The 12,169-nt window shown below is 47.8% G+C and overlaps 1 protein-coding gene across 2 annotated transcripts in view; it reads left to right on the top strand.

The window, feature by feature from the left end:
- Positions 1-12,169, top strand: part of IGSF3 (immunoglobulin superfamily member 3) — a 150,561-nt gene that overhangs the window by 120,575 nt on the left and 17,817 nt on the right. For both annotated transcript variants that reach the window (XM_039546063.1, XM_039546072.1), the window contains exon 8: positions 11,560-11,970. In XM_039546063.1, coding sequence (XP_039401997.1) covers positions 11,560-11,970 — 411 coding nt within the window. The remainder of the gene's footprint in view (positions 1-11,559; positions 11,971-12,169) is intronic.

Below are 12,169 nucleotides of genomic sequence, written 5' to 3'. Positions count from 1 at the left end.
CCTCTGCTCAGAATTAGCACCCCCATGAACAGTTTAGTCCCTTTTTATACAGTTTGGGTGTCTTTGATCTGGAGTTTGCAGGAGCAGGTAATTAGTAGACAATGGGTGTCTCTTCCCACGTCATAGCTTCAAAAGGCTGGGTTTGGAAGGAAAATTAACATTTCCCAATTCACACGTGTATTGTCCCAAACAGTTATTTGGAATTCCTAATACTTTCCAGAGATTGCATTAGTCAGTCTTCTAGAGAAGATACATACAATTCCACAATAATGCATACACAATTGCATTTTTTATTCAGTGGACCCAAAGGCATTAACTCTTATTTGTTAAAGCTTATCTTAATTCCATAAGGTTTGTCCAGGATATTGTCAATCTGTCACAATAGGTACCTATTTAGGCTCCCAAATCCATGTTTAAGTGCATAAAAATGAATCTAGAAGCATAATTTCAGGCACTCATTTAAAAAATAATATAGCAGGAAAGCAAGGTACCTAATTCAATGGACCTTTGGTTTGTTCCTGTGGTCCCATGTGTCCCCTTTTAGGATGACACTTTCCTGATAAATGTATTGTGGGAAGTTACATATTTGTAGTGTTTTGTTACATGTTCTAGATCAGGATAGCCAACCTGTGGCTCCAGAGCTGCATGCAGCTCTTCAGAAGTTAATATGTGGCTCCTTGTATAGGCACCGACTCTGGGGCTGGAGCTACAGGCACCAACTTTCCAATGTGCCAGGGGGTGCTCACTGCTCAACCCCTGGCTCTGCCATGGGCCCTGCCCCCACTCCACCCTCTCCTGTCCCCTCCCCTGAGCCTGCCATGCCCTCGCTCCTCCCCCTCTCCCCCAGAGACTCCTGCATGCCACGAAACAGTTGACTGAGAGGTGCGGGGAGTGAGGGGGAGGCACTGACTGGTGAGGCTGCCGGTGGATAGGAGGCGCTGGGAGGGGAGCTGATGGGGGGGGCTGCTGACGTATTACTGTGGCTCTTGGCAATGTACAGTGGTAAATTTTGGCTCCTTCGAAGGCTCAGATGCCTGTTCTAGATGCCTGACTAAATGATTTACCAAGACAGCAAAATCAAGGAAACTTACTAGGATGGCAGAACTAGAAATCCTGCAGACTTATTAGGTGGAACCTCCTAGGCCTGGTTTACACTCCAAAATTAGATCCACCTAGCTATGTTGCTCAGGGGTGTGAAAAATTTTGCACCCTGATCACCATAATTAGGTTGACCTAACCCTCAGTGTAGAAGCATCAACCTAGCTACTGCCTCTTGAGGAGGTGGATTACCTACATCAACAGGGGAAAAACCTTTCTATGGATGTACCTACGTTACAGTGACGTAGCTGCAGCTGTGCTGCTGAAACATCTGTGTGGCACAGATATAGCCCTAGATCTCTCCACTCCTAAGCTATTCCTATAATGGTAAATTGCTTTCTTAATTATGGGGAGGAGAATTCTCTAACCGCTACCAAAATTCCAGCTTCTATTTGTCAGTCCGTCTATAAGCCATGTAAAGCCACATTTTCAAAAGAAGTTTCTGAATCGCATATATATTGGTGTGTGCAAATCAAATAACAATGTACACAAATCAGGTAGCCAGTTACCTGGTTTGTGTGTGTGCAATGCAGGCAGAGCCCCTGACCATTAATGACCTGTCTCCAAAATTAAATAGGCAAGTGTGTGGGTGTGTAACTTGCTCTTTGTGAAGAGTTTAATTAAGTGTTTTTCACTTTGTGCCAGTGCTATTCATTTGAAACCTTTTTGATGGGGCATTGGTTAAATTGCTCAATATCTGAGTTTTACCTGCTGTGTCTGCTGCTTGCTACAGATTCTCTGTTCCAGCTTTTCTATCTGCATATTTTAATTTACAAGTGATCAGTGAGCCGTATATTGTGTTCTGATGGCAGATACAGCTAGTGCTGGGAATCCTCTTCCATTTATATTATGTTTATTTCAATTTTTGACGTGACGTGAAGGCTTCTGTTTTTAGTGGCTGAGGGTTAATTTATGTGCAGTTTTCAAACTATAATTGTCCTCAACTTTTAACATTTTTGTAACTAGTTTCCTCCAGGAAAGCTCAGCATTTATCTAGTGAAGCCCTTGCTTTTCAAAACTGGCCTGGGAACACAGAGATCAGATAACTTCTCAGCCAAAGGGATTGGAACTTGGGACCTCCTAGTTCCCAGTTTTTTCTGCTCATCAGCCGGACACATGGCCTCCGCCTTTGTGCCTCGTTACACAGGGCTTCCTGATTTTAAAGAGGTGAGGGGAACTTTCTTGGTCACTCACTCTTACCTGGCCCCAGGCAGTGGCTGAAAGTTTTTTACCATTTGATATCTGTTCAATGACCTGTATGAAACGAGTTGGGGTCTTAGTCTATTTCCTAGTGGGACAGAAATCCACATCAGATGCAGCCTTACTATAGCTGTTACTGCAAGTCTTTACCATGTAGCAATGGGAATCTCTTAAATATCTGTTCATTCTCCTATGGCAGGGCTGCAGTTGTGCAGAATCCCGAACTGGTAGGGGAAGGTAGCAGGTCAGCCATTAATGGAGGCTTGATGAGCCTTTGGCTGAAATCTGCTGTCAGTCACAAAGGCAAAGGCAGCATTTTCAGCCTTGACAAGTGAAGAAGAGGGCCTTCTGTAGCCCTTGAGTGCATCCTTCTGGCTGACTCAAGGGTGATACTCATGGGCTCTGGAAGGAGCTTCAGCAAACTTTCTCTGACTGGAAGGATGGTCCAAGAGACTGGGATTCCAAGGGATGTGTGGCTGGAGTGAAACAGAGGGGAACTAGAGGGTGAATCCTGGAATACAAATAATGAACCCTTCCCCCAGTTTGTGATTGCTTTCAAAGGTCTGTACAGCTAAGAGTGACATTCACACTTAATGCAAGAAATTAGCTGTGGTCAGGACAGCACTGATTCAGCAGGATTCTTCTGGGATGTGATGGGTTTTGGGGAGGAGGAAAGAGGATATATTCACTTTGCAGCAAAGATTGAGAAACATGGGAGTTTAAACTGTTATTGCCTAAACTGTTGTGGCACTAAATATAATGTTAATTAATTGACTTCTGGAAAATTGCCAGTGCTGAGGTCGATGCTTACGCAGATGTTTGGATAGCTGGGGTTTTGCTGTGGATTTAGGTGAGCTTGGTACATGTGGATGTAAGTATTAGGCTCATGCTGGCTGTATTGAGCAGGCAGGAGGTTTGCAGAGTGTAACATGCTGCTGGAGGCAGGCACTGTTGTATGCGTCTGTCAGTCATTAATTCTCTCTCAGGGAAGCGGGATGGATCACAATTCCCACCTGTCTATCCTATCCTAGGAGTGTTTCCCATGGCCATGGGAGTGCCACAGCTGTGCTGCCCTTGGGTCTTGCAGTTATTGTTTATGCTGCATATCCAGGAACGTTGTTGTGTTGTGAGGAGAAGCACTGTGAACTTGAAGGTTAAAGAAATGTTAGAGGTAAAGTCAGGGGCGGCTCTAAAAAGGCCTGCCCAAGCCAGCGCGCGCGCCCGCTCGCCGCCCCTCCCCCTCCCCCCCCCGGGTCCTCCCCTGCTCTCCCATCCTGGGGAGAGGCGTCATTTTTGCTCGTGGGCTCCGCGCCCGGGCAGCGCAGCGGAGCCCGGCCGGAGCGGGGGGACCTGCGACCTGCCGCCTGCGGCGCTCAGCCGAGCTCACGGGGAAGCGGGACCCAGGCCCCGCGCATGCGCATGACTGCGCAGTCCCGCCGTCCGGTGGACCGGGACCTACCCGCAGCGGCCGAGCACCGAGAGCTCCACGCCGCCCCCCCCCCGCCCCCCCGAGCCAGCCGGTGCCCCTGGTGTGCCCCGCCCCTGGGTAAAGTGAATCAGGGAGCTACTGGAGAGACAGCCAATCCCAGCCATTCTAATTCAACCATGGCTATAGAGAGGGACCTCATAAAATGTATAGAGGAACCTAGGATGCTACTAGGTGAAAATGGAGGACCAGTGCTATTCCATTGATAGAGGGGACTATTCCTCCTTTGCAGCATAGTCTGGAGGGTGCCAGCCCAATGCCTCTCAAGGAGAGAGAAGACTCATGGTGGAGAACAGTGGAGTTAGTAGAGCGTATTACTGAACTACAGAGGGCTCTATCTGGGGGTAGTGGGGGAGAAGATCCATCTCTCTCTAGACAAGTGGTCACATCAGTGACGTATCTGAATATCTAATTGTTTGTTTTGAAGACTGTGTATGCATCAGGGCAGAGGCAAAGATACGTGTGCTGTTTCTTGAAATCAGTAACAAGCAAGGCAGGAAGGAATGAGAGGAAGGCTCTAGGCAGATGATGTTCAGTGAAGTGGACACAGAACAGCTCTTTCTGTCATTTTTTACCACTGTCCCATGACACTTATTTGTTCCTCATTTATCTGCCTGAGCTGGGTGACAGCTTATCACGTACCGGGACCTAGGCAATACTGAGCTTCTGCAAGAGCCTTTGATGTTACACCAACAGGAGCTGTGGGCGCTTGTCATGTCTTAGGATCCGGTTCTGAGTATCTGAGTTGTCTCTGCACAAACAAGGTGCATGAGGAACGAAACTGGAATTAAAACAAATCATTGTTGCCCTGTGGTTAAGGTCATGGAACTATAAGGTGTTTATCTTAGTGAGATCAGTGTGTAGCGCAGCACACACTAAACCAACTCCTGTGTGGTATGGAGAATGGTTCTGAAACTGGCATTGCTTGAAGTCCGAATGGCCAGTCTGCTACCTTCAGTGGCTCTTCTGTCTGCATCGTGTATGTGTTGGATGGCAGGATGGGCAGCAACTGAAAGCTCCTTGGGAAAGAGGCTGCCTTGCCTTACCTTTCCATGGAGCTGTTCTCCCCAGTAATTCAATCGTGTCGGCCTGTTTGCAGGCAATAATTCATTGTTATAGGAACACTACAGCAAAGTGACAAGTTAATAACGGCAGTAATAATAGCAGGCAAAGCCTAATGCTATTTCCTCTTCTCATGCTCTCATCGCCCCAGCCAGCCGCCCATGTTGGCTAATGCAATTTGCAGCATTGCTAATCCAGTTTCAGCAGGAATTGTGTTCTATTAAAAGAGAATAACAGTAGCAGGAGCTGTGGTGCCATATTCCTTGCATCTCCGGGGAGATGGCCCTAGTGTTGAAGTCTCTGTCTCTGCTTCATTGTGATTGTATTGAATGTTTAAACCCTTGGAGAACCATCTCCTGCTTCCTGGCCCCTCCCGTAAGCGCCCTAACCTGACCACCCCTTCTGCTGTCATTTCCTTCCTTTACTGTCTCCTTTATCTATTCCTAATTGCCTTCTTCCCTGCCAGCTAATTCAGTGGACTTACATCCTCCTTACCCACCCATCTTCCTGTTGCCAGTCCTGAGTCAGGAACTGTCTAAGGTACTTATCTGTCCCCCACTACCATAGTGCCCGAGTGCCTCATAAGGAAGGGATGGCCTGTGATTCCCATTTTACATACAGGAAACTGAGGTAGAGAGACAGGCGAGTGACTTGGCCTGAGCAGGGAACAGAGCCCAGGGCTCTCGAGTCCCAGGCTAGTGCCCGCTGAACTGTCCTTCCTCTCTGGAGGAACTGACCGGGAGGAGGTGAATTCCAGTGGGAGTGCCCGTCTGCCACTAGTGAGGGGAGGAACAGGGCTTCCTTCAGGCAAGAGGCTCAGCTCACTCTGCAGTGTTCACCTTGGACGACACACCGCACCTGAGCAACTGCTCGGGACTGTGCTGCAGTTCTGGGAGCCCCAGTGCTGCAGGAACCGAGACACTGATCTTGTGTGACTGTCTTCTTGTGGAACCGGCTCGGTTGTCCTGTCCCTTAGCCAGGGAATCTTATCGGGAGGCAAGTCACAGCCTCGTTTTCCTTCCCACCCTTTCCAGCAGTCCACAGACTGTAAATCACCCTTTACGATCCGCGAGCCTAACACTCTGAGGAGACAGGCAGCTCCTAAACCCATCCTATTTGCAAGAATTAAATCTTGACCCTGTGGGGTATCAGCTATGAGCTCATGCAATCACACTCACATTGGTGGATCGACCTTTTAGAAGCATATTGTGCACAAGCCCTCTTTGTTTTTGTTTCCCCATCTACCCTCTCACCTCAAAACAGCCACATTCCATCAGAGGCTTTTAAAATTAGGGCACTCGCTGGGAAACTCAGTAATATTTCTTAAGTTCTCTCTGAGAGAGGCTGTTTCTGCAGAAGCTCTCCTCAAGGGTGACAATCTTCAAAGTGGGACAAGGCAGCCCTTGACTCCTCTCCCCTCCCTGTGCAGATGAGCACTCTCTCCTGGGACTCCCTGAGCCGCCCTTGGCAGTACTTGCGCATTTGTGGTGAATTTTCAGGAAGTGCAGCATTGCATTTCTTAGCTGACTTTCCCCTCCCCCCTCTGCCGGGAGCGTTCTCAGCCACGTTAATTAGCTTGGTTCCTAGAATTCTTGATAGAAGAGCAAAGCCTCAGTGGGACTCTGGTGTTGATTTTTCTTGGGAGCTCTACAAGAGGAGAGCCTTAAACAGCCTTACAAAGAACAGCGCTGATAGGTCACCTTTATGGAGCATATTTATCAAAGTGCTTTACAAAGGTAGGTAACTTCTTATTTCTGAAGATAAGGAAACTAAGGCACGGAAATTAACTGACTGAACCAACACAGTGAGTCAGTATGAAAAAAAAAAGTTGCCATTCAGTTCTCTTTCCAGTCTCCCTGCTGCAATTACTAGACTCATTGCCTCCTGAAACATACATTCCCTATGTATATTTGTGTTTATATGCATTACGTAGTGGCTTCGGCTGAAAAGAGAATGATTTCCATTTCTGTGGTGTGTACGTGCTGTACATCTGTAGCCATGTCACCTTGTATATGATCCTGAGGGTCAGGCCTGGTCATGCAGCTCTGAGATGGGAGACCTTCAAGGAAAGCACAGGGTACGGCAGGAAGTGATCCTGGTGACTCAGTAGATGATGCTCTTTCTTGTGAGTTGATGCTGAAGCAATACCCCAGTATGGAAGTAATATAAGGGCACCATGGGGTTGGAGGCATGTCTCTTGCATGAGCCATGAGGAATTTTGATATTCACAAAAGGTCAGCATTGCTCTACCATATTCTTCCCAAGAAGAGGGATGTTAAACCCTGGTGCCCTGCCGAAATTCCAGCTTAGGTAATTACCCATTCAACCTCCCTAAATTCCCTTTGCAGCTTCAGTTGGATAAAGTTATAAAGTTACTCCTGTGTGTGTGTAGTGCTGCTTTGTGCTGTTAAATAGCTATTGTGTTCCACCCCAGAGCTAAGTGGCTTGTGTTTGACAGAACACAGCTACAAAAAGTCAATTAAACACTCTCTCTCTGTCTGTTGTGCTTGGTCATTGGTGGTTAGGAAGCTATGCTAGCAGAACCAGATTTAACAATGATTGATTTTAAATGGTTTCATTGCCAGTGTAAATGATGTGTTAGTGTTGTATTAACAGCCAGTAATAGTGCATGAAGTTACCATCCTCTTTTCTTTTCTTCCTCCCTCCAGGGAATCCAAGAGACACAGTGGAGGCTGGATTATGGTTTGCAGTTTATCTGTACGATATCTTCACCAGAACACACACCTGTTTCCCAGGGCTGCCCAAGCAGATGTTTTGAGACCTATTAAGAGAGCTTTGGTCTCTTGACAGCTTAGCAGAGAATGTTGTGTAGCTGTGTGTCTCCACATCACTGCTCCCACTATCCATGGTGTTCTGCAGTGCAGTACAGCAGCCACCCCCCCACCCCACACACACCCTCAGAATAGCCCCGGATAGGCTGCATTGTAGAACCTGGAATTGTAGAGCCAAATTGTGTAGAGAGAATTGTAAAGTCAAACCCTTTGCTGTCTTTCTGTTCAGGCCGATCACACATTGGAGGGATGGGGAGTTCTGCCTGATTAAGGGCTTTGAGGTTTGGCTATGGAGGGTACTGTGCCTGAGACTCCTGCTCTCTTGCCATAACCACATGAACACTATCTCAGACCAATACAATTACCATGTCTCACAAACGCATCTAAAGATGAACCATAAAGCCACAAAAGAAATAGCAAAGCCCAGATCTGTACTGAAACAATCTCCCTGCCCCTGTCTGACTGAGCCAGGACCCCAGAGTACTCTGTGCCACCACTTCTCTGTCATCTCTGTCAGCTATTGCAGAATTTAAACACTAGAAAAAGTATTTTAAGCTCTTCTGGGTGTAAAAAGGGCCTTGCAAATGTTGCCTTATGCGCTGCTCTGGTGGTGGCTGACAGGAGTGGAGGTGATCAGAGCAATTCTGCACCTGGTAACGTAAGCGTAATAATCCCCCACAATACTTTGTTTTCTATCCAGGTGTAGGGTGGAGGATTTATCATCCTGTGTCAGGGATAGCACCTGACTCCTCCTTCGCTCTCTGCCTGATGCTGGAACTATTTATCTGGCCCTTCAGACACACATCTCAAAGCAAACCCTCCAGTCTGCAGTGTGTACGGCTTTTCGATCATGGGAGGGGAACAAGAAACAGACCAGAGGCTTTGAAAACTAGGGCAATGGCTGGGAAACACTCCCAGGTGTTGGGGGAAGCAGGAACAGCCACTCTCTGGGCTGCCCTGGTGCTCTGTAACGTCAGGGTGTACGTGTGTATGCTGAGAATCGCTATGTATTTTGGTCTGAGAGTGCACTTTTGCCACATCAGTGGAATAAATCGTGTCCATGTGAGACATGGGTCTGTTGCCCAGAAGCACCAGGCTTAAAAATATCCCTTCTTTGTCCTTCCAGCTCCCCCACCCCTTGAAATGCTATAATGTGGGAAGAAAATTAGGAGGGATTCTTTAAAATCTCTTTCCTATTTTTCATGTTTCTAAATATAGGTACAGTATATGCCCAGGGCATGTGTGTATAGATACAGTATGCCCCCACAACACACAGCATGTGCGTATAGTGCATTTTAATAGATATAAGCAAGCAATTTAACATATACAGTTGCTATAGCAACTGAGGTTTCCCTAGCAACAGTTGCAGAAAATAATCCCGTACCAATTAAAAATAAACTGTTGGAAAGGGGGTTGAAGGGGGAGAAATAGAGCTGCTGAGATTTGCCTTTCTTTTCTATTGGTTTTTATCCCAGGCACTGGAGGACTGGTTACAACTTGAAATAACCTTTTCCCACCTAGAATGAGACAAGGAGGTGAAGTGGGTCTTGGTGCAACCTGCTTGGTGGATTGGGCTAGGAGGAACATAGCAGCATGAGCCCAAACCTCTCCATTAAGTCAGTCCCCAGAGAGGAAAGCTGGGGGCTATTTCCCCCCCGCTTCCAGTGTGCCATTCCATAACAGAGTTATCTAGTCTTTATTAGCATACTGATTAAAGCCAAAGGCAGTACAGGCTCCAGGGGAACTTTTCTGTGCTACCAGGATGCATATCTTCAGATGTTGTCTTAAAGCAGAAAAGTGTCATTGTCATGGGAGCCTCTTCCTTCCATTTGATGCTGTTCGTATGTACCCTTCTCTCCCCCAGGCTCCTCCACACACATTCGGCTCAGCTGACAGGGCAATTGAGACTATAGAATTCAGTGGTAGCTTGGTGAAGTAAAAGGTAATGCAAAACAGAGACCCATTGCCCCAGTGAGAAGAGACCCCATTGCATCCTAATAACTAGAACTTGTGGGACAGATCCTCAACTGGTGTAAATCTGCAGCACTCCTTTGATCTGAATGAAGCTGTGCTGACTTGCAGTCCTGTATTTCTGTGGTGCCTCTTGTCCCCAGAATGCTTTGTAAACTTCAATAATAGATTTACAAACTGTGTACACAATCCCTTCTCCCAGCACAAAAATGCTTCCGCTTCAGGAGTGAAACACAGCAGTGGCATTACCATGTACAGCAGTGCTACACAGACATTCAGGAGAAGACTTGCAGATCATCACTAGGCAACAAAAACTGCAGATGAAATTTAGGTAGAGATTGTAATTACCTGATTTGGACCTTGGTACCAGAGTAAGTTAAAACCCCAACTCTCGGGGCCATTAAAGAGCCAGTGGCACTTTTCACAAGCATCAGGAGCAGTATTTATAGATCTGATGGCATTTCCAGTAGCAAAGAGAACTGAATGCTGGGGAACTAGTTCAGTGCTGACTTGGAGGGAAAGATGCCACCTGCCAGAAGCACCAACGCTCACTCCCTGCAGTATCTGGAGGTCTCCTATCTGAGTACTTATGGGTCTGACCCTGTTTAGCTTGTGTGGTGTGATGAGATCCAGTAGTGCCCTCCATGCTGAAACTTGGGGTAAATCCCTTCTAACTAGGAGGTCTGGGTTCCCACATCCTCTTCCTCTCCCTGCCCTGACCAGTACTTACTTTATGCCAATCCATTTTCTGTGCCAGCAGTTCTTGGGGAGGAACTGTCCCGCTTTCCTAGACCGGGGAAGAAGGGAGATGGACTGAGTCCGAGTTGCCTGGGACTCGGTGTGTGTCTACTCAGACCCTGCTCCTCACTTCAAATCGTCATCTAGGGCAAACCAAATCCCAGACAGCCCCAAAATTGCAGGAAAAGCACCTTCATACAGATGTAAATACACGGAACTATTTTGTTTGTGTTACACCAGTCAGGGGTTAAGGCCTATTGTATTAGACATAGCCCATGTACATACAATAAAAAGACTGTGACGCCATGATTCTTGTTTCAGCATAGAGAGGGCAGCAGGATTTTAAACCCATTGTCACCCTGTTCAGAGTGGGTCTAAACACAGTGGCTAAAATAGCAGTGGGTGCTGTGCCTTGCATACACAAGTGCAGCCGCTTTCACTACCACTTGGGGAGCTGAACTGGTGGAGGTAATGGTGGGAAGTTGAGAGAGTCGCAGTCTCTCTGATTTGCCCACGGTCAGACAGTAAGCATGTGGCAGAACTTGGTGCAGAACGCCCGATTCCCTGCCATGGGCTCTGACTGCAAACCAGACTATGCTTCCCTCCTCTTCCATTCCAGCTGAGTGTCTGTTTCTCATGTTGCTCATGTTTTAATGTCCCTATTGATCTGATATAGACCAAATAGCCTTTAAAAAGCTTTCAGTTCAATGAGATGAACGGGGCGTGGCAGGGTACATGTTCTATCTGAGGTGGCTTTCTGGGGGGCTGGGTCAGCAGCGCAGAGGTTTGCGCAGGAAGCGTTGGAAAAACAAGTGTTCATTTAACGAGTGCAGCCCTAGGGGCGGAGGAATCTGAAGTCTCTGGAGAACGGATGATATCTGTGAATCTCCTGCTGGACTGGATGCCTTAATCCAGGATCCTTCTAAGGGGGCCTGAGGCAGCTGTGAAAAACCAAGCCTCTCGCTGAGGGAGCTGGGGGAAGGATTCAGGAGTTCATTGAGGTGAAGGAGGAAACTGGGAAGAAGATTTGATACAGGGCTCTCTAAATTCCTGTGGATCAAGGTCCTATTTAGCCTTATGCAAGGAGATCATGGATGAGACTGCAGGTGGGGGGAGGGTTGTCTTTTTTTTTTTTCTTTTCTTTTCTTTTTTTCCCCCTCTGTCTGTGTTAATGACCTACCACTTCTCATCCACCTCTCTCCTTCCTCCTAGTGACCAAGCTACAGGTCAGCAAATCAAAGCGGAGCATCACCCTGGTGGAGAACAGGCCCATCCCCCTGAACTGCTCCGTGAAATCGCAGACCAGCCCGGACTCTCACTTTGCTGTGCTGTGGTATGTCCACAAGCCAGCCGACGCCGATGGCAAGCTCATCCTGAAGACAACCCACAGCTCTGCTTTCGAGTATGGCACCTACGCCGAGGAGGAGGGGCTACGGGGGAGGCTGCAGTTCGAGCGGTCCTCCTCTGGTGGGCTCTTCAGCCTCACTGTCCAGCGGGCAGAGGTCCGTGACAGCGGCAGCTACTACTGCCATGTGGAGGAATGGCTGCTCAGCCCTAACCACGCCTGGTACAAGCTGGCAGAGGAAGTGTCTGGGCGAACTGAGGTCACCGTCAAGCAGCCAGGTAACATGGACTCTCCCCGGCAGTTAACTTTGCCCGAGAACTGCAGCTGAACTAAATCTTGTCCGCACTCAAGTTTTACCTAGTTGAGTTAAATCCTTCTCCCCTTCCCCGCTAAACCTTTGTCCCCTAACTGGACCCAATCACACCTTCCTCACTTCACAGCCTGGGCCTTTGCCCCCAAACTGGAAGCCAGGCTTCT

Source organism: Mauremys reevesii, linkage group 1 (assembly GCF_016161935.1).
Source record: "Mauremys reevesii isolate NIE-2019 linkage group 1, ASM1616193v1, whole genome shotgun sequence".
NCBI lineage: Eukaryota > Metazoa > Chordata > Testudines > Geoemydidae > Mauremys > Mauremys reevesii.
The sequence above is the reverse complement of the archived record's forward strand: the minus strand, read 5'-3'. Positions and strand labels throughout refer to the sequence as shown.